The 25,739-nt window shown below is 41.4% G+C and overlaps 1 protein-coding gene across 1 annotated transcript; it reads right to left on the reverse strand.

Moving 5' to 3' along the window:
* Positions 1-6,532: 6,532 nt before the first annotated feature.
* LOC108314831 (60S ribosomal protein L7a-like) lies at positions 6,533-7,344 on the reverse strand. The gene has a single exon (XM_037743994.1). The coding sequence runs from the start codon at positions 7,342-7,344 to the stop codon at positions 6,544-6,546; it is 801 nt and encodes a 266-aa protein (XP_037599922.1). The 3' UTR covers positions 6,533-6,543.
* Between the last annotated feature and the right edge of the window lie 18,395 nt (positions 7,345-25,739).

The raw sequence follows: 25,739 nt of genomic DNA on the forward strand, positions 1-25,739 counted from the left end.
ATTAACAAGAAAAAACAAATAATCCATCAAAAAGTGAGCAAAGAGCATGAATAGACAATTCTCAAAAGAAGATATACAAATGGCCAACAAACATATGAAAAAATGGGAGGCCAGGCATGGTAGCTCACACCTATAATCCCAGCACTTTGGGGGCTGAGGCAGAAGGATCACCTGAGGTCAGGAGTTCAAGAACAGACTGACCAACATGATGAAACCCCACATCAACTAATAATACAAAAATTACCCGGGCATGGTGGTGTGCACCTGTAATTCCAGCTACTCAGGAGGGTGAGGCAGGAGAATTGCTTGAACAGGAGATGGAGATTGCAGTGAGCACATATTGCACCACTGCACTCCAGCCTGGAAAAAAAAGTGAGACTCCATCTAAAAAAAAAAGAAAAAGAAAAAATGCTCAATATCACTAATTATCAAGAAAATGCAAATCAAAACAACAATGGGATACCACCTTACTCTGGCAAGAATGGTCATAATTTAAAAATAAAAAAATAACAGATATTAGCTTGGATGTGATGAAAAGAGAAATTTTACACTGCTGGTGGGAATGTAATCTAGTACAACCACTATGGAAAACAGTATGGAGATTCCTTAAAAAACTAAAAGTAAAACTACCATTTGATCCAGCAACCCCACAACTGGGTACCTACCCAGAATAAAAGAAGTATTATATGAAAAAGACACTTGCACACACGTGTTTATAGCAGCACAATTCACAATTGAAAAAATATGAACCAGCCTAAATGTCTATAAACCAACAAGTGGATAACAAAAATGTATATATACACATATATATATGAATACTACTCAGCCATATACCACATTTTTTATATATGGCATATATAATACATATACATTTATATATATATATGGAACACTAATCAGCCATAAAAAGAAATGAAATAATGGCATTTTCAGTAACCTGGATGGAGTTGGAGACCGTTATACTAAGTGAACTCAGGAATAGAAAAACAAACATCATATGTTTTTACTTATAAGTCAGAGCTAAGCTATGAGGACATAAAGGCATAAGAATCCTATAAAAGACTTTGGGGACTAGGAGGAAGGGTAGGAGTGGGGGAAGGAACAAAAGACTACACACATTGGGTACAGCACACATTTCTCAGGTGACAAGTTTACCAGAATCTCAGAAATCACCACTAAAAAATTTTTCCATGCAACCGAACACCACCTGTTCCCAAAAACTTTTGAAATAAAATTTTAAAGTAATTTTTTCAAAAAAAAAATTGGATTTGTCTATAAGGTTTTATTAAGAACTAGGTTTGACATCAATAGTACATTAAAGCAAAGGTGAATTTTGGCTTTTTCTGTTGAATAAGATTTTTTGTAATATGAGAAAAATAATGAGACATTTTTGTTTCCCCTTTGAATAAACTACAGGAAAAAAGAGTGGAAAGAAAAGAGACAGACTGTTTGGAAAGCTCCGTCTTCCTTCTATCAATGAGTAAATGTTTTTGAGTTTTTAAAATCTTCGAGTTATCATTTTGGCAAAATAAGTGACATGGTGACCAGGGATTCTGTTTTATAAGATCAAGTGTTTTGAACCTTTGATTTTTGACAAACTTTGCCAAATCAAATTATAAATTACATCTTTTTCTGACCTATTTGATTTTTTAGATATTAAGAGCCCTAAAGTCCAAAGATGACATATTTGGTTTATTTGGTATATTAAAATCATATAGAAACCATTGTTGGGTACGAAATGGTGTTTAGTTTCTTTGGGCTGTATTTGTATAGATATGTTACTGGTATGTGTTCCAAAGTTATGGGAAGCTCCTATAATTCTTATATGACTTAGTGTATATTGTCAGAAATAATTATGTTAGCTTTGTTAATTATTGTGTGCCACAGAAGTAACCAAATTTCCTTGTCACTTGTGTCTTTGAGTATGGCTATCCTAAGTCTTTCTTTCATCCACAGACAATTTTTGTTTTGTTTTGAATCCTCTTTAAAAGGTGATTTATTATCAGCTATAGGACTCTGACAAGTGCCTTTGAATGTAGATCTCTGATGACTTTGGAAAGCGTGCCATTAAAACAGAGAGGAAATAACTTCCAAGACTCTCTTGGAAAACTACTGTGTTCATTAATGTCAAGCAGAACAGGAATTAATTGCATAGACTGAACTAGTAAAAGATTTAAATAGTTTTTTCATGACTTTCTGCTTGAAATATTGCTGATCCTTTCTGTTTTGTTTTTCAGAGTCAAGAAAACATTTTTGGGGGGATATTTATAGCTTTTGGCAATTGAGTGGAGTATACTCTTGTGAGTAAAATTTGGAGCATATCTTCTTCTACCTGATTTATCCAAAATTTGAAAACTATTTGTGAGTATTCTTATGACAACATAGTTATTTGTGTAAGTGCAGTAAGAATCTGTTTTCTTTGTAACAGGACACAATTGGAGAAACTGGTTATTTTATGAGGACTTTGACTGGAGTGGTATTCTTTTAAATATAAACACACTGCATTAAGGAATTAAAGTTGACTTATAGAGCCAATAAAAGCCCCTAGGGAAAGCTAGCTTCATTCCTTGTCTTCACAGTCTCTGTACAAGCTTCCTGACCTGCAGTAAATAAAGAACAAAGAATGTCACTTTCTGACAGTCCTAGGAGCTGCAAGTGATCTTGGGACCTCAAGAGAAGAGGAATTCACCCCGCATGCAGTTATTTGCAAGCACAAACTCATGGCTGGGCTCAAGGCTTTAAGAGGTCTAATCTGAGATTCCTTATGGAACAAAGTTTCATCAAAGCTAATTTAAAAAGAGCCTGCATGGCGAATAATTATTCTTCATGTACTTTATGCAAATAATTAGGCCAAGTGTAGTCAGGTTAAAACTAATCTTGCAAACAAATCCGTCTACCATGATTTATTTTTAATAAAAGCTAGGGTTGGAAAGAGAAAAGTTGTTTCAAAAATCTACGATACACCTGTTGTTAGATTCTGGTCTTGTCCATTGTTTTTTATTTTTTCCTGAAATTTAGGCTGACCTTGTTTGTTTCTGTGAACCAACCAGTGATCTCCAGCTGTTGCTCGAAAGAAATAAGACGAATGGGTAACACAAAAATCTGGATCAGTATTCTAATTCTAGCCATGTATTGGGATCAGCTAGCAGCCTCATATCAGCTTGGTTCCAAAAACCACCCCGTTGATGGAAAGCCTTCTCATTTAGTCACTTGGGATAATCCTATTTTGCTTTACTGTTGTGGACCATATTGCTGTTGTACTCTTTGTGTAGAAATGCAGGATAAGCTTACTCAATGTTTTCTTAAATTGAACACATTGATCTTCCAGATATCACCTTTTGTCAGAACTCAGAGTTATGAATGGCCCTCAGCATATCAACACTTTCTGACTGAGCTCCTCTCTACCCTGGATATGAGACCCCAATACTTAGGCAGGAATATCATTGCCCCATTCAGCCTGAAGAAGTTGCTAAAGATGGACCTTCATCCCTCTGGAACCCATAGGATTGAGGGTCCCCATGTAAAAGGGAGGGGGAAATATGTTAGAGGCGTTCAAACCAGAGTGACTCCATCTTGAGTAAGCGCTGGTTCAAATAAAGCTAAGACCCACTGCACTGCATTCCCAGGAGGGTAAGCATTCTTAGTCACAGGTTGAAAGAGGAAGTAGGCAGGACTGATATTACAAGATACAAGTCATGCAGATCCTGCTGATAAAACAGTATGCAGTAAAGAAGCTAGTCAAATTGCACCGAAACAAAGATGGTGACAGAAGTGACCTCTGGTCATCCTCATTCCTCATTATACACCAACTATAATGTATTAGCATGCTGAAAGATACTCCTATCAGCACCATGACAGTTTACAGATGCCATGGCAATGTCCAGAAGTTGCCCTATATAGTCTAAAAGGGAGAGGGACTCTTTTAGAGTGGGGAACTCCCCACTCCTTTCCTGGAAAACCCATGAATTGCCCACCCCTTGTTTAGCATATAATAAAAAAATAACCGTAAGTATATTCAGTCAGGCAGTTCATACTGCTGCTCTGTCTATTGAGGAGCCATTCGTCTGTTTCTTTACTTATCCAATAAACTTGCTTTCACTTTTAAACAAATGTGCTGTTCTTTGTTGAGGATGCTATACAAGCTGATATCCAAAGCCATCTCTTTGAGAACTACTAAATTTCTGAGTGACTCCACCTGTACGTGAAACAAACATGTCAATAAACTTTTGGCGTTTTATCTTGTTAACCTGTCTTGTGTAACTGGAGTCTGTTCTAAGAACCTGTGGTTGTCACTATTTTTCTCCTCCAGCACCATTCAGGGGACCCACTGAGGAGAGGACCACATGACACCACATGTGCTTCTCATCAGCCTTAGAATACTCTCCAGCTGGGACATATTCCTGTGTTACATCTTTTCAGCTAGACCAGGATTTGCCACATCTATTCTCTTTTTAGTGCCCCTGACACGCCCACCCTCCATCTTGCCACACACACACTATACACATGCAAACATCTCCAATTAAATTAGGCTATAGCGGACTTTGGGATGGAGGGAGGTGCTAGGACCCCACGCCCTGCTCTGCCTGTAAGCAGCAGTTCACTGACACATTTGCTTTTCTGACAAACGTGACTAGATAACCCCTGAAAGTTTCCAGCTCTAACAGTCTATGATTCAGTAAATTGTTATCCCAAATGATTATATTTCACAGGACTGTATTCAGCCTATATGCAGATTATCAACCCCCAGGTAGTCTCTGAGAAAGAAAAACGCCCGCCATCTACTTTGCAGACCCTGAGACTGTGGTTTATATAAATAGGGACTGGTGTGGCTGGAAAGCCTGTATTCCTGAGGCTAGGTGCAGAGGCTCATGCCTGTAATCCCAGCAGTTTTGGAGGCCAAGATGGGAATATTGCTTGAGGCCAGGAGTTTGAGACCAGCCTGGTCAACATAGCCAGACCCCATCTCTACAAAAATGAAATAAAATTAAGCGTTAGCCAGGTGTGATGGTGTATAACTGTAATCTCAGCTACGTAGGTGGCTGAGGTAGGAGGACCACTTAGGTAGTTTGAGGCTACAGTAAGCCATAATTGCACCACTGCAATCCAGCCTAGGTGAAGGGTGAGATCTTTTCTCTAGAAAAAAACAAAAGAAAGGATGTGTTTACTATCAGCAGCCTCCACCCAGAAATCTCATGGGATCACCTCACTGGGCAGCAGACAAATTATATCAACTCCATATTACGCAAACACTCCAGACCACAGGGCAGCAAAATAGAAGGAAGATTTATTAAGGGAATAAAACATCTGAAAACTTAGACTTATTCCATGGCAAACCAAACCGTTTTCCTAAGCGCAGCTTACGTTTTTCCCAAAGCCCTTCTGTGCGCCACCTTCATTCTTCCTGGTGCCTTGATGGAGAAGGTACAACCTAAATAGTTTCCTCTATTTGCAACCCCTGAGGACTCCAGAGAGAGGGCATTGGCAACAGCCTGTGGTACTGATGCTCAAATCAATGTTCTAAACATTGAGCTCCAAAATAAACAAGATGAAGGAAAATAAGCAGCCCAATTTGTATTTCTTCAGTCTTTGAGCAGGAGCAAACCAGATTTTTTGGCCAAATTCTTAGATTCTTAGCACTGCAACAAGAATTTTGACACTTAACAACTTCTAAAGGACCCATAGAAATTGCTCAACAAGAGGGGGCAAATGCGTGGGCCATTCAGGTAAATTGAGGTCCTGGGGAGCACTTCCCCCCTTTGGCAAGTTAAGAACCTGTTTGCCACAAGCCAGGCCTCATTCATCATCACTTCAGTACCGTCTCCTGACATCAGCAAGTTTTCGGCCCCTTGACAGCACCTGTCTGGCAGCCTGGGCTATCAGCTGTTCTCCTGTCATTCTGGCTGAGCACAGGAGACAGCCTTGGCCCAGCCCTGTGGAATCTTCCAGACCACGCCCTCCTCCTCCCCGCAGCCCAACACACACACACACAACACCAAGGGGACAAATGAACTGTCAGTTTAGTTTCCCTACATTCAACAGAAGGGCACCAGATGGAAGGCTGCAGAATGCACCAAGCCCAGGCCTTTGTGGGGAGGTGGGCTGTTGGGGGGCTGTCACCATAACTACAGGAAAAGCACCACTGAAGTTTCTTTTTCGGCGCTGCCACTAATTACTGTGAATGTTTAATTCGACCTGTGATCAGCCATCCCCAGAGCCTCCTGTTACTGGCAGATGGCTTGTTTTCTTCTCTCTAGAAAGTTAGCCAAAGACCACAGTTGTGTTTGGTTGTTTCATTCTTTTTTAAAACACTGACTGGCTTAAGAATGCTTTGTTTTTGCATTTCATTGTAAGAGTCAGATGCCTCTAGATTTTCCCCAAACAAACACTATTCTAAGAAATAAAAGGCAGACCTAGTAGCATTGACTAATTTAGTTTAAATATATTTAGTTTAAATTATATATCAGTGAGCAAAAGGATAGTTGCTTATGAGTAGACATATTTTTTTTGCATTAATTATTTTTATTTAAAGAAAACAGTATACAGTTAACCCAGTTTCGTGGCAAGTTCTTTAGCCTTTGCCTTTTCTAGCTTGGCGATGCGAGCCACAGACTTGGGACCCAGGACATTGCCTCCCCAGTGACGCCGGATCTCATCGTATCTGTCATTGTAATTGGTGCGGATAGTTTCCACCAGCTTAGCCAAAGCACCTTTGTCTTCCGGATTAATGTGTGTGAAGGCGACAGTGGTGCAGGTCTTCCTATGTACTAGATGTCCCAGTCTTGCCTTCCCCTTGATGATGCAGTAAAGGACTCCCATTTTACGACAGAGGGCGGGCAAGAAGACAACGAGCTCAATGGGATCCACATCATGAGCAATCACCACCAGCTGCACTTTCTTCTTTTCCACCAAGGTGGTGACGGTGTTGACTCCTGCTCGAAGGACAGGTGGTCTCTTAGTGGGTACGTCCCCTTTGCCAGCCGCTTTCTTCTCGGCCCGGGCCAACAGCCTCTGCTTCTTCTCTTGCTTCATCTCTGGTCTGTACTTGTGGGCCAGTTTAAGCAGCTGGGTAGCTGTTTGGCGGTCCAGGGCTTGGGTGAATTGGTTAATTGCAGGGGGCACTTTCAGCCGCTTATAGAGGATGGCTCTCTGCCGCTGCAACCTGATATAGCGGGGCCATTTTACAAAGCGGGTGAGGTCTCTTTTGGGCTGGATATCTTGTCCAATGCCAAAATTTTTAGGCCTTTTCTCAAATAGTTGATTCACCACTTTCTTGGCCTCCTGCTTCTTAACGACAGCAGGGGCCGGAGCCACCTTTTCCCCCTTGGCTTTCTTTCCTTTCAGCATCTTGGACGGTAGGAAGAGAGCATGAGTAGACATGTTTAACAGATTTGACAAGTAGATCCACATGAGGTTATTTTTAGTTCAACTTTTCCTATTTTTTTTTTATTTTTTAAGAGTTAAGGTCTCATTCTGTTTCTCAGACTAGAGTGCAGTGCCACAATCATAGCTCACTGCAGTCTTGATATCCTGGTCTCAGACTTCCCTCATTAGCCTCCCTAGTAGCTAGGACTACAGGTATGAGACACCACACCCAGCTAATTAATTTTTTTGTCGAGATACGGTCTAGCTGTGTTGCCTAGGCTGGTCTCAAACTCCTAGTTTCAAGTGATCCTCCTGTCTTGGTCTCCCAAAATGCTAGGATTACAGGCATGAGCCACCATACTCAGCCTTCCTGTTTATACATTGAAAATTGTAGGTGAAACCCCATCTCTACTAAAAATGCAAAAATTAGCAGGCATGTTGGTGCATGTCTGTAATCCCAGCTACTTGGGAGACTGAGGCAGAAGAATCACTTGAATCCAGGAGGTAAGGTTGCAGTGAGCCAAGATTATGCCACTGTACTTCAGCCTGGGTGACAGACTGAGACTCCATCTCAAAAAAATTTTTTTTATTTTACTCACCAAGAATCACCCAGGAAAAGCTTAGGGTTAACATGTAGCCAGCTTTCAAATCAACACAGGATTGAACGGGTTTGGTGTGGCTCTAGAGGACACAAGTGAGATCAAGTTTCAACAGTGATGACAACTAAATCTATGTTTTAAAATCTATTCATATAAACTGTTGTAACGGCAAAGGAAAAACTCCCTTTCCACCCTCTGAAGATTTGCTGCTAAAATGAACTGACAATAGACAGATTAACAGGAGAAAAAGCATACAAATTTATTAATGTGAATAAGTACAGAATCATAAAAAATATGAGACTCAAAGAAGGCCCAGACAACTGAGGCCTAAGTGGAACTTCTTCATAGGGGAGAGAGAGATGGGGGTGTAGGCAACTTTGAGGGGTAGTGAATGATTTTTAGGGGAAATAAATGAGCCCAAATAATGGGCAATGGGCCTGTGACAAAGTTTTTTTGAGGTCTGGGGGATGTGGTGGCAAATTACAGGAAGGTATGGGTCAGAACTGCAATGGGAACAAAGATTGTTCTATTATGCAGCTGAAGTCTCCAGGTAATCTCTCAAAACTGTCCTCAGAAGAATAGATGAAAAGTCTGGGTATGGTTATGACTTTTAGTCTTCTCTCTGGTGGTTAATTGTTTCTAGATATTTGATGTGATTTCTAGAGAGGGAGTTTTAAGATAGTTGCCTTTGTTCTGGAGGAACTTCCCTTAATCAGAAGTTCTTTGAAGGGAACTTCAGAGGAAACCCTTCCCAGTGCTTTGGCAAAGAAAGGTCAGGAGACAGGTGGGCAGGGGAAGCTCAGAGAAAGACCTTGGTTCACCACAACAAAGCACCATATTTTAGGGTATCATTTTCTGAGCCCCAACACTATGTCCCATAAAGGTTTGAGGCAGCTTACCAAAACATATATATATATATAATATTTAAAGATAAATAAATATTTGAGGGAGTTGATGTCAGAAAAACAATATGTAAGAAAAGAATAAAACTACAATGAGGGCTGGGAATGGTGGTTCACACCTGTAATTCTAACACTTTGGGAGGCCAAGGTGGGAACATCATTTGAGGTCAGAAACTCAAGACAAGCCTGGGCAACAAAGCAAGACCTTGTCTCTAAAACAAACAAACAAACAAACAAAAAACTTAGCTGGGTATGGTGGTGTAAGCCTGTAGTCCCAGGTACTGGGGAGGCTAAGGTGGGAAGATCACTTGAGCTCATGAATTTGAGGCTGTCGTGAGCAAAGATCATGCTACAGCACTCCAGCCTGGGAAACAGTGAAACTCTGTCTCAAAAAAAAAAAAAAAAAAAAGCTATGTTGAAAATAACACAAGTAAATGCATGCTGTATAGTTCTATACACTTGCTACAGGGGAAAACATGCCATACTACAAGATAGTTATTTCTTCCAGAAGCTAAAGCAAACCAGCTATTCACAAGAAGCACAAACTTCTCTGCTGCTGGGATCTGATGGAACAGCCTCAAGGCAGCCTTCCTGTTGGTATGGTCTCTGGCCAACCTACATCTGGCAGAGAATTACTGTATCACTGAGTCAGAACCAAAGAGGAATCATTTTTAAAGCCTATTCATTATTATAATATGGTTTCTACTTAAAAATTAGAAAAATATTTTCAAAGTAGGATTTAAAAAAAATCTACAAAACCCTCTAGGCTCTGGAGATACAAAGAAAACAATGACTCTTTATCAGATCATACCATAATCTTTGGTGTACCTAAAATTTCTTTGTTAATCAAAAGGATGAGAAATCAAAGCAATGAAGTCTACTTCTAGTAAGAAAATATACAGAAGGAGAAAAAGTAATATCTGTTCCTCACCCATCACAAGGATCAGCTAACACTGTTATAGCAAAATATAGACTAATAAAAGAAAAAAGTAACAAATTTGTGTAACAGAGTTTTACATAACATCGGAACCTTCAGAAAAGAAGATCCAAAGACCCAAGTAAAAGTGTATTTTTATGCTTGGATTTGATGAAGAATGGACGGTCATACAGAAATGTGACTGTACAGAAAGTGGGTATGACCTAATAGTACTAAACTGAAGGGAACTCTGCAAGGCCTATCTGTTCAGGTACTCCTTGGCATCTCTGTCATTTCCTCCAGGTATAGGGCAGCCCACCTGCACGTGAGATTCTTATGATCTCCTTCCAGGGAAGTTAACTCAGAGAATTCCTTTATGTCCAGCTCTCACACAGAAAGGTTGGGGAAGATCAGAGTAACCGTCTTGCTTCTGAGACCCACCCCATTTTCTTCAGTTCACAGAAGTTTGAGGTTGCATTTTCTGAGCCCTGACAATCATTTAGTAGAGAGAATTCAAAGTGAATTGAATTCAAATGAGAGCTGAACTTCTGAATGCTAAAAAGTACCTTAGGAGTTATACTATTAAAACTAACACTGGCACCCGTCCCCAAATTCATATGGAATCTCAAAGACTCCAAACAGCCAAAACAATCTTGAAAAAGCAGAACAAAGTTAGAGAAGTCACACTTCTTAATTTCAAAACTTACTAAAAATCTACAATAGTCAAAACAGCATGGTACTGGTATAAAAACTGACACATAGACCAATGGAATAGAATAGATACCCCAGAAATAAACCCATGCATATATGGTCAATTGCTTTTTGACAAGAGTGCCAAGATCATTAAATGGGCAAAGGACAGTATTTTCAACAAATGGTGCTGGGAAAGCTAGACACTAAAGGCTTTAGTATGGCACTACACCATCACAAATATGCCTTTTTCATATGGACTGTCTCAAGCTAAGGCCAGTGATAACACGCAGGCACAGGAAAAGCCCTAAAAACAGTGTGCATGTTTTCCTTTTATTTTTTAAAGGAAACTTCCACTTTCAGAGATGGCCTCCTCACCTGTACCAGGAAGCAAAGGACTTTTACTCTTATCAATGGAGATGGCACCAACTTAAATCTGTATAACATACCTTACTAAACAACAATAATTTCACTGGTCATCTTTCCATAACTTGCCTTTCCCACTCAGAAGCCCCAGCTCCTTGTCTTTTGTTTTAGACTTAAAAGATAGATGAACCCACGACCTAACTTCTCTTTTAGGTGATTTACCTCTGGGTGGTTCCATGTGTACAAGTGCAATGCACATGTGTATGAAATTCTATTTGGTCCTCTGTTAATCTGTCATTTGGCCTGTCTAATTTGCAGGACCCCAGCTGGAGAATCTAAGGTGGGTAGAGGAAAATATTTTCTTCCTCCTCTACAATATTCATATGCAAAAGAATGAACTTGGATCTTACAACATTAAAAAAAAAATTAACTAAAAGTGGATTAAAGGCCTAAATGTAAGAGCTAAAACGATGAAATTCGGAAAAAAAACACTGGTGAAAAACTTCATGACATTAAATTTGGTATGACTTCATGGGCATGAAACCAAAAGCACAGTCTATAAAAAATAAATAGGCTGGGCATGCTGTCTCACACCTGTAATCCCAGCACTTTGGGAGGCCAAGGCTGGCAGATCACTTGAGGTCAGGAGTTCAAGACCAGTTTGGCCAACATGGTGAAACCCTGTCTCTACTAAAAAAAACAAAAAAAAAATTAGCCAGGTATGGTGACAGGCATCTATAATCCCAGCTACTTGTGAGGCTGAGGCAGGATAATCACTTGAACCTGGGAGACGGAGGTTGCAGCAAGCTGAGATTGCACTACTGCACTCCAGCCTGGGCGACAAGAGCAAAACTCCTTCTCAAAAAAGTAAATAAATAAATACAAAATATATTGGACTACATCAAAATTTACAACTTTTGTGTATCAAAGGATACTATCAAAAGAATAAAAAACAAACCCCACAGAATGAGGGCAAATATTTGCAAATCATCTGCCTGATAAGGGATTAATATCCAGAAAATACAAAGAACTCCTGCAACTCAACAACAAAAAATAAGCAACCCGATCAAAAAATAGGCAAAGGACTTGGATAGACATCAGTATGTACATGAAAAGATGTTCAACACCACTAGTCATTAGGGAAATGCAAATCAAAACTACAATGAGATATCAGTTCATACCCATAAGATTGGCTATTATTTTTAAAAATAGAAAATAAATATTGGACAGGATGTAAAGAAATTGGAACAAATCCCTGCGTCACTGGTGGGGATATAAAACAATGCAGCTGCTGTGGAAAGCAGTTTGGTAGTTACTAAAAAAAAAGATAAACAAAGAATTACTATATAACCTAGAAATTCTACTCTTGGATATACACCCAAAGAACTGAAAGCAGGGACTTAAACATAGACTTGTGCATGAGTGTTTATTGCAGCATGTTCACAATAGCATCGCATCCCACCAAAAACAACTTTGAGTTATATAACTTATACATAAAATGGAAGAGGATAGGAAATAAACTCTTAAATGGCAAAAATCTGAAAGAACTAAAGCCTAGTTTTATTTTTTATATTTTGTTTCTTTTCTTTTTTGAGACAGAGTCTCACTCTTGTCACACAGGCTAGAGTACAGTGGGACAATCTTGGCTCACTGCAACCTCCGCCTCCCAGGTTCAAGCAACTCTCTGCCTCAGCCTACTAAGTAGCTGGGATTACAGGAAGGTGCCACCACACCTGGCTAATTTTTGTATTTTTAGTAGAGATGGGGTTTCACCATGTTGGCCAGGCTGGTCTCAAACTCCTGACCTCAGGTGATCTGCCTCCCAAAGTGCTAGGATTGCAGGCATGAGCCACCATGCCTGGCCTAAAGCCTAGTTTTAAATTCACAGTGCGGGGTCCTTGAGCCCATGAAGATGCCCCATAAATGTTTGATGAATTGAGTACTCACACTTCAAGGCCCACCTCAAATGTCATCTCCTTTGAGAAGCTCTCCTCTCAGCCTGTATGCTCTGTGCTCTGGTGGAATGATTGTGTGTCTATTACCGCACTTAGCAGATGGTGGGGTCGGGGAGCAAGTTACTTAGCACTCCTGAGTTTCCTCATGTGGAAAGCCAGCAATCATTCCTACCTCTTAGAATTACTCTGAGCATTATTAAAGGGACATGTACAATGAGCACAGAGCACTTAATAAATGAGTACTTCTCTATTCTACTATCAGCAGACTGAATCCTCCCTAGAGGGAACATATCTCTGCCTCTCTACCCCTTTTGTAATCACCTGATGGTTCTTCCTGCCTGCTACACAGACAAAACCAATTCACTGAGACTGTGGTATTGCAGTAAAGAAATAGTTTAATTAACATGAGGCTGGCTACATGAAAGAACTGGGGTTATCACTGAAATGAGTCTCCCTGAAGGCTCAAAGTGTAGAGTTCTTCAAGGATAATTGGTGGGCAGGGGACTAGGGAATGTGTGGTGCTGATTGGTTGGGGATGCACTCATAAGGGTGTGGAAAACCCTCATGTGCTGAGTCCACTTCTGCATGAGACCACAGGATCAGTTATGAGTCATGAGTCTCAGTGAGGTCAGTCTGAAAAACATCTAACCTAAGACCAGTCTTAGGTTCTACCGTAGTGATGTTATCTATAGGAGCAACTGGGGAAGTCACAAATCTTGTGACCCTGACCACTGACTCTTGAGCAGCAAGGGATTAGGATTATAGAAACCATACCTACAAACCAGGTGTGGTGGCTCATCCCTCTAGTCCCAAGCACTTTGGAGGCCAAGATGGGTGGATTGATTGAGCCCAAGAGTTCAAGACCAGCCTGGGCAACACAGCAAAACCCCATCTCTACTGAAAATAGAAAAATTAACCAAGCATGGTGACCCATGCCCCTAGTCCCAACTACCTGGGAGGCTGAAATAGGAGAATCACCTGAACCTGGGAGGCAGAGGTTTCAGTGAGCTGAGATCATGCCACTGCACTCCAGCCTGGGCCACAGAGTGAGACCCTGTCTCAAATACATAAGCCAGGCATGGTGGCACATGCCTGTAATCCAAGCTACTCAGATGGCTGAGGCATGAGAGTAACTTGAACCCAGTGAGCAGAGACAGTGCCACTGCACTCCAGCCTAGATGACAGAGGCAGACTGAAAAAAAAAAAAAAAAAGAAAGAAAGGGTGGGGGAGAGAGGAAGGGAGGTGGGGAGGGATGAAGAAACTATGTCTACATTTTAGCAGATTCAGCCCCTTCCCTAATCCTAATCTTGTGTCCTTTCAATGGTTTGACAAAGATGGTTTCCATTCTTGAACAAGGAGGGAGGTAGTTTTAGGGAGGGGCTATTATCATCCCGCTTAAAAGTTAAACTATAAACTAAATTTCTCCCATGCTTATCTGGCCTACACCCATGAATGAGCAAGGATAGCCTGTGAGGCTAGCAGCAAGATGGAGTCAGACACGCTAGACTTCTGTCACTGTCATAATGTTTCCATAGGCGATGTCACTTTTTCCCCTCACTCAGACACACAGCTCCTGGCCCCTGGTCAAGGGTCAGTTAATGAATGAGTGAGCAAATGAGTGAATGGATGAATGAATGCATATTAAATCAACGTATTGTCTGGGGTGTCGGGGGGTCTCCTGGGGTAGAAATGGCTGGAGACAGAGAAGCTAAGTTATATCATCCACAGCACCAACCTCAGATATTCAGTCTCTTTAATTCCATTTAAGCCCAAAGCAAACATTTACCTTCATGTGGTAGCCAATGGCCTCCCCAAGCCAGTTCCTCAGGACCTCAGGGTGCTGAAATCTCCCAAACTGCCCTTATGCCAAGGGCTTCTGCCAAAAGGTGGCATCACTTGGCTTGTGTTTTGGATTTCAGTATTATTTGTTTTTCCTCCTGCTCATGACCTTTCATAATGTCTGAAATATGATATTCCTGGCAGATTTGCTCATTCCTCTATTTTTAGGAAAAGATTGTAGGGCCAGAAGGAAAATTGCTCCTGAAGGTTCACTGAAAAATCAACTCACAAAAGTCAGATTAATTGGAGAAAAGGCATACAAAATTTATCAACGTGTATATGGGGAGCATCACAGAGTGATTACTCAACCCCCCAATGGGGTGCAGAAGCTTCTATGTCATCTTGGGATTACAGAAAGAATGTGAGCTCAGACCATGGTCAAAATAAAGCTATGGTGATGAATGTGGTTGTGGGGTGGGAGGGGAATAAGAGCTGGCTAGCAAAGAGAGTCATGATGTAAATGAAACCTCGTAGGTAGCAACCCTCAGAAAGGATAGATGGTAAATGTTTCTTTCAGACCTTTAAAGATGGCAGATTCTTAGTTCATCTTTCCTGGATTCTGACAAGGAAAGGTCTGTCTTCCTCTATGCAGATTCTCTGTAGATGCAAATTTTCCCCATAAAAAGATAGCTTTGTAGGGCTACTTCTACAAAGCTACACTACAAAGCTACACTACTTTGTAGTGCTGGCTCTCTGACAGCCAGCTCAAAATATGTTAAATAAATGCATTTTAGAGTAAAATATTTTTATTTCCTTCAATATCAAAAGAATAATGCACTATTTCTGTAACTGCATTTTCTCTGTTAGTTCAATAGTGGTGACACGTGTTGTCTTGTTTATTAACTATAACAGTCGTTCTAACCTGGGGAATGGGTGGGTAATTTTTCCCCTGACGGGATATGTAACAATGTCTGAAGACATTTGGTGGGAGGCAGTGCTCGGAGCATCTAGCAGGTAGAGGCCAGGGAGGCTGCTAACATCCGGCAATGCAAAGGATAGCCCTCACCGCAAAGAATTATCTGGCTCAGAACATCAGTGGTGTTGAGGTAGAGGTATCACACTGTAACCTAATAGAAGAAGGATAGTCATCACTGTTAAATGGTAGTTTTTCAAAAAAGACAAAATCATGACTCTCATTCAGATATAAAAATAAACCCATGAAAAAGATTGTATTTTACTCACGAGGGAAGCAGACAAATACTATAGCTGTTTTAGAAGAGACTCCAAAGAGCACATTTATGGATCAGTTGTATTAAAACTGATATGCAAATTGAGACAAACCGGTTTTCCCATAGTGAGGAAGAGAAGTTAATTGAACCTCCAGCAACCTACACTGTGGAGTGGGTGGGTGATTTACAGTGATTTACAGAACTGTAAAATAGCTCCCATGGAACCAGAATCATGCAGAAGGGTGTTCTGTTTACTATATCAGGGTGAAACACTTATGCTTGTCTGAATTAAATGTTTGCTCCATCAAGGTCAGTTTAAAGTCATTTGAGGATGAAGGACTAACTCAAAGAAAAGTTTCAACATCAGAGTATTATTTTCATTCATATTTTCTTAGAGTCTCATTCTGTCACCCAGGCTGGAGTGCAGTGACACAATCTTGGCTCATTCCAGCCTCCGTATCCCTGGTTAAAGCAAGCCTCCTGCCTCAGCCTCCCAAGTAGCTGGGATTACAGGCAGCTGTCACCACACCCAGCTAATTTTTGTGTTTTATTGTGGCATCGGGATTTCACCATATTTGCCAGGATGGTCTCAAACTCCTGACCTTGGGTGATTTGCTTGCCTCACCTTCCGAAAGTGCTGTGATTATAGGCATGAGCCACTGTGTCCAGCCTCATCTGGTTGTTTAGAGCAGACTTTCTGAAGCTTCAATGTGCATATGATCACCCGGAATCTTGTTAGCAAATTCTATTTTGCAGGTCTGGGATGAAGTTTGAGTCTAGGTGTTTCTAACAGGCTCCCAGGTTAGGCCAGCCAATACTACCAGTTGATAGACATACTTCGAGTAACAAAGGTTGGAGAAAAGAAATTTCTTTATTACAAAGTAAGGAAACCAAAGACACAGGCACTACAAATAGGTGTGGTTATAGATCTCACCAGTCTCCTGAACTGAGAAATAAGCCTTTGAAATCCATAAAACACCCAAAGCACCAGAATTTGCAGGATGTGGGCAAGACCAGGATACTACGACTTCTCTTTGGCATGGAAGACTAGTACATCCAAAAAAGATGTAATCACCCAACAAGTTCATCCCGCTACTGCACAGACAAAACCAGTTCACTGAGTCCATAGTATTCTAGTAAAGAAAGAGTTTAGCTTGAGTCCCGCCACATGAGACAACTCAAATCAGTCTCTCCACAGGCTCAGAAGCTAGAGTTTTTCCAGGATAGTTTGGTAGGCATTAAACTAGGGAATGGGTGCTGCTGATTGGTTGGGGATGCAATTCTAGTGAGGCAGGAGAATAGGGTCTGGAAGCAGGGAACATAAGGCCGATTCATGCTGACTTCCTAGATCTAAATAAAATATCCCCTCCATTAACATAGGGTGCACACCAAGTAACCAAAGGGAACCTCTAGAGGCTATTCAAACCCCAGAAAATTCTGTAACCAGGCTCTTGAGCACCTATGCTCAGGCCTGCCCCCACCCTGTGGAATGTATTTTTAATTTTCAATAAATCTCTGCTTTTGTTGCTTCATTCTTTCCTTGATTTGTTTGTGTGTTTGGTCCAATTCTTTGTTCAAGATGCCAAGAACCTGGACACTCTCCAGCAGTAATAATAGGGGTGTGGAAAGCAGTCTATGTGTGCTGAGTTCACCTCTGGGTAGGGGGCCACAGAAGCAGTTGAATCACAAGTCCTGGGTCCAGGTGGGGCCAATTTGAAAAACATCTCAAAAGACCAATCTCAGGTTCTATAAGAGTGATGTTATCGATATGAGCAATTGGGGAAGTCACAAATCTTATGACCCCTGGCCACATGCCTCCTGAGCAATAAGGATTGTAGAAACGATGCTTACATTTTAGCAGAATTCAGGTCCCTCCCGTAATCTTAATCCTGTGGCCTTTCATTAATTTTGCAAAGGTGGTTTCAGTCCCTGAACAAGGAGGAAGTTAGTTTTAGGGAAACGCTATTATCATCCTTGCTTCAAAGTTAGACTATAAACTAAATTCCTCCCATGACTAGCATGGCCTGTGTCCAGGAATGAACAAAGACAGCCAGCCTGTGAGGCTAGCACAAGATGGAGTCAACCATGCCAGACTTCTGTCAGTCATAATCTTTGCAAAGGTGGCTTCAAAGATGGAAAGAGTTGCCTTTGGAGTCCAGATGAGGTAAAAATAATAAACAAATAAATAAAATAAAAAAGAAAACAAAGATGAGGGGGTGAATGTTGGATGAAAGACAAGGCTTTAAAGTGTCAACTTTAAATAATGAGGTTCAGAAAATATGATTAAGTATGGAGTTTATTCAAGCCCAAACGTTGCAGATGGCCACCTGGGAGGCACCAACTCCAAATGAATGGGGTGTTTCCAAAGTGGAGAAGTTCAGGTTTCACTTATGTAGGTAGAGACAGAGAAGTTTTAGCAGGACTACAACATTTTCCATAGGAGAGCAGTGCACGTGTTGAAGCGGCTGCATTGTCTGGGTTAAATACCCCAGGTTTGTCATCTGATGCCATGAAAAATTAGGGCACAAACACACGTAGGAGTTTAGGAGCAGAGGTTTAATAGGCAAAAGAAAGAGAAAGGAAAAGAGCTCTCTCTCTAGTAAAAGAGAGGTGCTTCCGAGAGGAAAAAGACTGGCTGGTGGCAGAGTTTGCCAGATTTTATAGGCAGGCTTGAGGAGGCGGTGTCTGATTTATGCAGGGCCCACAGATTGCTTCGATCAGTTGTGATGTATACATAGTGCATGGGGAAGGCTGGCCACTCCACCCTAATCTTATTATGCAAATGGATTTTCCAGCTGACCAGCACCATCTTGTCTGCTCCTTACTGTACAAATGGCTGGTAAAGGGAGGCGGGAAGATGGAGCCGCCATTTTGAGCATGCCTAATCCCCGGTAGCTTTTTCTGCCAGCATTCACCTGTGCCAGCTTCCAGCTTGCTTATCTATGTCTGCAGCTCGAGTTTACAGGCTGCTCTTTGTTAGAAAATGATTTGGAGGCAGCTTTTTATTAAAAAGGAAACTTACTGAGGACTCCAGTAGCCTCACAATCTAAGTAATTTCTTCTTAACTCCTCTCTCAATGTTACAGCAATTTGATGACAGATTGCTACTGTTAACAGAAAAATCAAACTCTGTAAAATATTTTAAAGAGTTTCATTCTGAGCCTATATGAATGACTGAGGCCTAGGGAAACACAATTTCGTGAGGTCCTGAGAAACTGCGCCCAAGGAAGTTGGATTACAGTTTTGTTTTGTACAGTTTAGGGAGGCAGGAATCACAGGCAAATACACACATCAGGAAATGGAAGGTACACATTGGTATGGCCTGAAAAGGTGGGATATCTTGAAGTGGAGGCTTCCAGGTTATAGGTAGATTCAGAGATTCTTTTTTTTTTTTTTTTTCCTAAAAGACAGGGTTCACCATGTTGGCCAGGCTGGTCGTGAACTCCTGACCTCAGGTGATCCGCCTGCCTCGGCCTCCCAAAGTGCTGAGATTACAGGAGTGAGGCACCACGACCTGATTCAGAGATTCTTTATTTTGTGATTGGTTAAAGAGATAAGGCTCTATCTAAAACTTGGAGTCTGCAGAAAGTAATGTTTTAAGATAAGAATGTTGTGTAGCAAGATTCATGGCTTGCAGATATAACTTAACTCTTGCCTTGTATGGCCTTAGTCTTGTTTATGATTTGGCATCTTATTGCCACAAAGAGTCTGTTCTGTCAGTTGCATGGTCTCTATTTTAACATTAATATTGGTCAGTTACTGTGCCTAAAGTCCAGAAGTAGGGGGTATAAGAAAAAGTGTCCAACCTCCCTTCCCATTGTGGCTGGGAATTCTGTTTTTAAGGTTTTTCTGGGGTCTCCTTTGTCAGGAGGGTGTCTGTTCAGTTGGTGGTGGACTTAAGATTTTATTTTTAGTTTATACTACATTCTAAGGAAGATTACTTTATCACTCCATGAGGAAGGCAGTGATCTCAGGGGGTCTTGTTATTTACAGGAAAGAAAAAGACAGACATTGCAGCTGCATGCCACGTGACTTGGGCCACATAGCCACATTCCTCTCAAGGCTCAGAAGAATCTAAAGTTCCAACAGCTCTAAGTTTGAACTATTTCATTTCACAAAGGGCAAGGACTTCAGAGAGTAAGACAGGGGAGGGAGGATGAAGTGCTCTCCTGGAGAGAGGTATGGTCGGAGGTCCAGCCTGGGAGCATGGGGACGTGGAGGCAGGCTGGAGCCGGGTGTGGCTTCGGGACAATCACCTAGTGAAGGAAACCAAACTATGTCACCCCAAAATATATTTCCTTGACATATTTCAATGTGGCTAGTCAGAAGGGCTAGAAATACAAGTATAGCTGAAAAGCTGTTTTTCGTGGGTGAGGTTTGCATCTGTAGAGAAAATCTGCATTTATACAGCCAGGCCTTGCATGGCTTTAGTCTTGTTTACGATTTGGTATCTTATTGCCACAAAGAGTCTGTTCGGTCAGTTCTATGGTTTCTATTTGAACATTAATACTGGTCAGTTATTGTGCCTAAACTTCAGAAGGATGGGGTTTTTCTTTTTCTTCCTCATCCAAATCCAGAAAAGATTAACTGAGAGTGTGACACCTTTGAAAGCCTGAGAGAAATATTTACCATCTACTCTCTCTGGGTTCTGCTACCTGTGAGGTTTATCTACAAAATAAGACCCCCTTTACTAGCCAGGCCCCCTCTCCTCTCCCTCTCATAAACTTGTTTTACTTGTTTTTACTATAACCTGTTTTGCCACGATCCAAGCCCCTGTTCTTCCTGTAACCTCAAGATGGTGAAAAAAGAAAAGAACTTATCTGAGGAATGCAAGTCCTTTTAATTATCAGACCCAGAGAGACATTAAAATGAGACCTCGGTCACACCCTACTCCCTGCTTGAGCTATGTAATCATCTCTTGAAACTGCTTGCTACTGCCACAAGTAGCTATAAATTAACCTAATAACGTGGCACCAGACACTAAAACCCACACCCTATAGCTTAACCCTGTATAGTCAATTGCTAATCAATGTCACTTCTGTAAATCAATGAGAAGTCCTGACAACAACTTTGTATCTGCCCACTCCCTGTTCCCCTTTTTTTGCCTGTAAAAATCCACTTGTGACTCAGCATGGTGGCTCATGTCTGTAATCCCAGCACAGTGTGGCCAAGGCAGGCAGATCACCTGAGGTCGCAAGTTCCAGACCAGCCTGGCCAACATGGTAAAACCCCATCTCTACTAAAAAATACAAAAATTAGCGGGTGTGGTGGCACATGTCTGTAATCCCAGCTATTCAGAAGGCTGAGGCAGGAGAATCATTTGAATTTGGGAGATGGAGGTTGTCAGGTCCCCATATGCAAGCCTGGAGCCTGAATGTCAGGTCTCATATGCAAGCCTAGAGCCCGAAAGTCTGAAGTCCTGCCTGCCCCAGCTGATGTCTCCCACCCACTGCCTGCATTTGCCATTGTCCCTGATCATCCAGCAGAGCTTCCTTGGGCAAGCCCCTCACGCAACCCTGCCATCTTAACTGTTCTTATAATAATGTAAATACCTCTCACCCAACCCTGCCATTGTAACTATACTTGTGGTCATGTATACTCCTTGCCCCTAACCCCCACCACTGTAACTGAACTTACTCTGCAACACCCATGCCCCCAAAAAACTACCCAAAGCTATAAGACCAACTCCTATCCCACTGCCCTTTGCTAACGCCCTTTTCAGCCTTAGCCCACCTGCACTCAGGTGGATAAACANAAATATATATATATATATAAACTAAAGATAAAGCATAATATTATCTTTTAGAATAACATCTCATCATATTTTGAAACATGATATTCTTGTAACAGTCATAAAAATTAGATGTTTAATATACTTTCTTACCCAAATCTATAACTTTTTATTTCCAGCATATACAGGAGGAGATAAAAAATTTAGTCAAATTACAGACCAGTAGTGCTTCCTGGACCTCCTGTGATAGAAATTCTTCAAGCAAACAAGTATCTTCAGAAAGTCAAATGGGTTTTTTTTCTGAAAGCAGTGAGAAAAATGAGTCTGTTATCAGTTATCCTGAATCCAAAGAACTGGAAATGCAGCAAGAAATGTCCACATCACAACTAGACTGCAATGTGGATAGTAGCTCAGTGAGCAGTGGGTATGGTACCTTTTGTATCTCAGAATTAAATCCATACAAATCTCAAGACCATAAGGAGTTCATGGAGCACGTAGATGTTCCCAAAGGACAGTATGTAGCACCTGTGGTGCCAGCCGATTCACTTGCAGATGATGTGAAAAACGAGAGCTTTTATATACAGACTCCTGAAGAGTGTTGTGCATCTCTAAGGGAAGATGTTTCCCTTTTTCCTGGTGAATTTGAACATAATTTTCTTGGTGAAAATAAGGTTTCTGAAGTATACAGTGGGAAAACAAATAGGTAAGTAGAATTTCCATCATTTGAAGGAAGTTTATACATTTAGAATCTAGTGGATAAAGTTCCTTTTAATGAACTATAATAGAATGAGATGTATTTGAACATTTATCAGTTTCTTGCCTATAGCACACTGAAATAAACACACTATATTCTTCTTCCGTTTTTAAGCCCTGGGAAATTAAAGCAATTAAAGGCACACTATATTCTAATGACACTGACTTTCTTCCCATCTGTAATGTTGAAAAAGGCTAAACTCTTTTTCTTTCTTTTTTTTTTGAGACAGCATCTTGCTCTGTCACCCGGGCTGGAGTGCAATAGCACGATCTTGGCTCACAGCAACCTCTGCCTCCTGGGCTCAAGCGATTCTCCTGGCTCAGCCTCCTAAGTAGCTGGGACTACAGGCACGTGCCACTATGCCTGGCTGATTTTTTTTTGTATTTTGAGTAGAGATGGGATTTTACTGTATTGGCCAGGCTGATCTCGAACCCCTGATCTCGTGATTTGCCCGCCTTAGCCTCCCAAAGTGCTGGGATTACAGGCATGAGCCACTGCACCCAGCCAAGACTACAAAACTCTTAAGGTGGGAAGCCTTGCCAGAAAATGGAAAAGATATTTTTAGCAGACAGGACTGTATTATTAGTGGAAGGTTGTCATGCATGTTCATGTAATTTGAACAGTTTTTTTTTTTTTAAAGGTAGGGGGTCTTGTTTTGTTGCCCAAGCTGATGTGCAGTGGTGCAATCATAGCTCACTGCAGCCTAGAATTCCTGGGCTCAAGTGATCCTCCCGAGTAGTTAGGACTGTGCTACTATGTCCAGCTGAAACCGAAAATTACATACAGGCTTACCCAATTTTATGGTTTTTTTTTTTTGTTTTTTGAGTCAGAGTCTTGCTTTGTCTCCCGGGCTGGAGTGCAGTGGTGCAATCTCAGCTCACTGCAACTCTGCCTCCCTGATTCAAGTGATTCTCCAGCCTTAAGTCTCTCAAGTAGCTGGGACTACAGGTGCATACAACCACACCTGGCTAATTTTTGTATTTTTAGTGGAGACAGAGTTCCACTATGTTGGCCAGGCTGGTCTCTCTCCTGACCATAGGTGATCTACCCAGTTCAGCCTCCCAAAGTGCTGGGATTACAGGTGTGAGCCATGCCGGCTGGCCCCAGTTTTATGTTTTCTTTAGTCTGTATTCTTCCAAATGTGTTTGTTTTTGTTTTGAGATGGAGTCTCACTCTGTCATTCAGGCTGGAGTGCAGTTGTACGTTCTTAGCTCATTGCAACCTCCACCTCCTGGGTTCAAGCGATTCTCCCACCTCAGCCTCCTGAGTAGCTGGGACTGCAGGTGCATACCACCATGCCTAGCTAATTTTTGTGTTTTTAGTAGAGATGGGGTTTCGCCATGTTGGCCAGGTTGGTCTTGAACTCCTGACCTCAGGTGATCTGCCCACCTCAGCTTCCCGAAGTGCTGGAATTACAGACCTGAGCCACCTCGCCTGGCCTGAATGTTTTTTATGTATAAGAAGAATTTTTATAAATGTAATGACATTTCATGACATAGGAGACTTTTTATAAACTGTGGCTTAATTTTCGTAAGACAAATAATCCTTAAAAAATTTCCCAATTTTTTAGTTTTGTATCTCTGAATGTGTCACCTAAAGCAACACAAATCTTATCTACGTCCAAGTATAACGATTGATTTGTGCCAAGAAATATGCTCTCACTGTAGAGATATATTTAGCACTTGGAAGGGCAAATGTGGTGGTTTTTGTTGTAGTATATGGCTACAGACTTTGTGTAATACTAGTCACTGTTAGTCTTTTTGTTTACTTTGCCTTTGATAATAAATTGAAAAAAGTAATGTAGGTGAATTAATAAAAATTCGTTATCTTACCACTATTAGAAAAAACAACTGGCTGGGCACAGTGGCTAACGCTTGTAATCCCAGCACTTTGGGAGGCTGAAGCAGGTGGATCACTTGAGCCCAGGAATTTGAGGTCAGCCTGGGCAACATGGCAAGACCCTGTCTCTACAAAAAAAAATATAAAAATTAGCTGGGTGTGGTGGTTCCTGTCTGTGGTCCCAGCTACTCAGGAGGCTGAGGTGGGAGGGTCACCTGAGCTGAGGAAGGTCAAGGCTACAGTGAGCTGTGATTGCATTCTACCCTGAGTGACAAAGAGGATCTCCAAAAAAAAAAAAAAAAACTGGAGAGCATTTTTCACTGACACAGTATCTACTGGTGGTTAGCTTTATATGTGAAGTACAGTATTTGTGTGAAGTCCAGTCTCTAAAGAGAGTAATGTTGGAGCCCAGCGTCATGGCTCATGCCTGTAATCACAGCACTTTGGGAGGCTGAGGTGGGCAGAGGTCAAAAGTTTGAGACCAGCCTGGCCAACATGGCAAAACCCCATCTCTACTAAAAATACAAAGCTTAGCTCAGTGGTGGTGTGTCTGTAATCCCAGCTATTCAGGAGGCTGAAGCACGAGAGTTGCTTGAACCTAGGAGATGGAGGTTGCAGTGAACTGAGATTGCACCACTGGGCAACAGCGACTCTGTCTCAAAAATAAATAAATAAATAAATCCACCTGTAACGGCTGCTTCTCAGAGAGTTCATTCAGGAAAACTTGAATCTATGCTTCCAGGTTGCAATCCTCAAGCCTGGCTCCAATAAACTCTCCACTTACATTAATTGTTGCCTCAGCTTCTTCCATTTAGGTGAACAATGCTATGAAAGCATCAATCATTTGGCCATTGCTTTGAGATCTTTGTAAGACTCCTGAGCCTTTTCTCCTATTAATTTGCCTTTTGTCGGTTGATTTTTCAGTGAAACTTCGGAAAGTGATACAGTTTGGATCTGTTTCCCCACCAAATCTCATGTTGAATTGTAATCCCCAATGTTAGACGTGGGGCCTGGGGGGAGGTGATGGGATCCTGGGGTTGGAGTTCTCATGAACGTGTTAGCACCATCCGCTTAATGCTATTGTCATGATGGTGAGAGATTGAGTTATCGTAGTTCTGGTTGTTTAAAAGTGTGTGTCATCTCCCTAATTTCTCTTCATCCTGCTCTGATCATATAAGGCACCTTCCTCTTGGCCTTCTGCCAGGATTGTAAGTATCCTGAGGCATCCCCAGAAGCAGAAGCCGCTATGCTTCCTATACAGCCTGCAGAACTGTGAGCTATTGAACCCCTTATAATTTATAAATTACCCAGTCTCAGCAGTATAAGGACAAACTAACAATGAGGTTGAAGGAGTATTTTTCCCTTGGCCCCCACACTAGCCTCCTCAAGAAACAAGGGTGTGGACCTTCTTTGGGGAACTATGCTGTGAATGTATAAAGATGTTGTCAAAAAGACCCAAACTCTGTAAAATATTTTGAAGAAATTTATTCTGAGCCAAATATGAGTTGCCAATGGCTCATGACACAGCCCTCAAAAGATCCTGAAAACATATGCCCAAAATGGCCTGGCTACAGTTTGGCTTCATACGTTTTAGGGAGACATACGACATTAATCAAC

The sequence above is a fragment of the Cebus imitator genome, unplaced genomic scaffold (genome assembly GCF_001604975.1).
Source record: "Cebus imitator isolate Cc_AM_T3 unplaced genomic scaffold, Cebus_imitator-1.0 Scaffold162, whole genome shotgun sequence".
Taxonomy (NCBI): Eukaryota; Metazoa; Chordata; class Mammalia; order Primates; family Cebidae; genus Cebus; species Cebus imitator.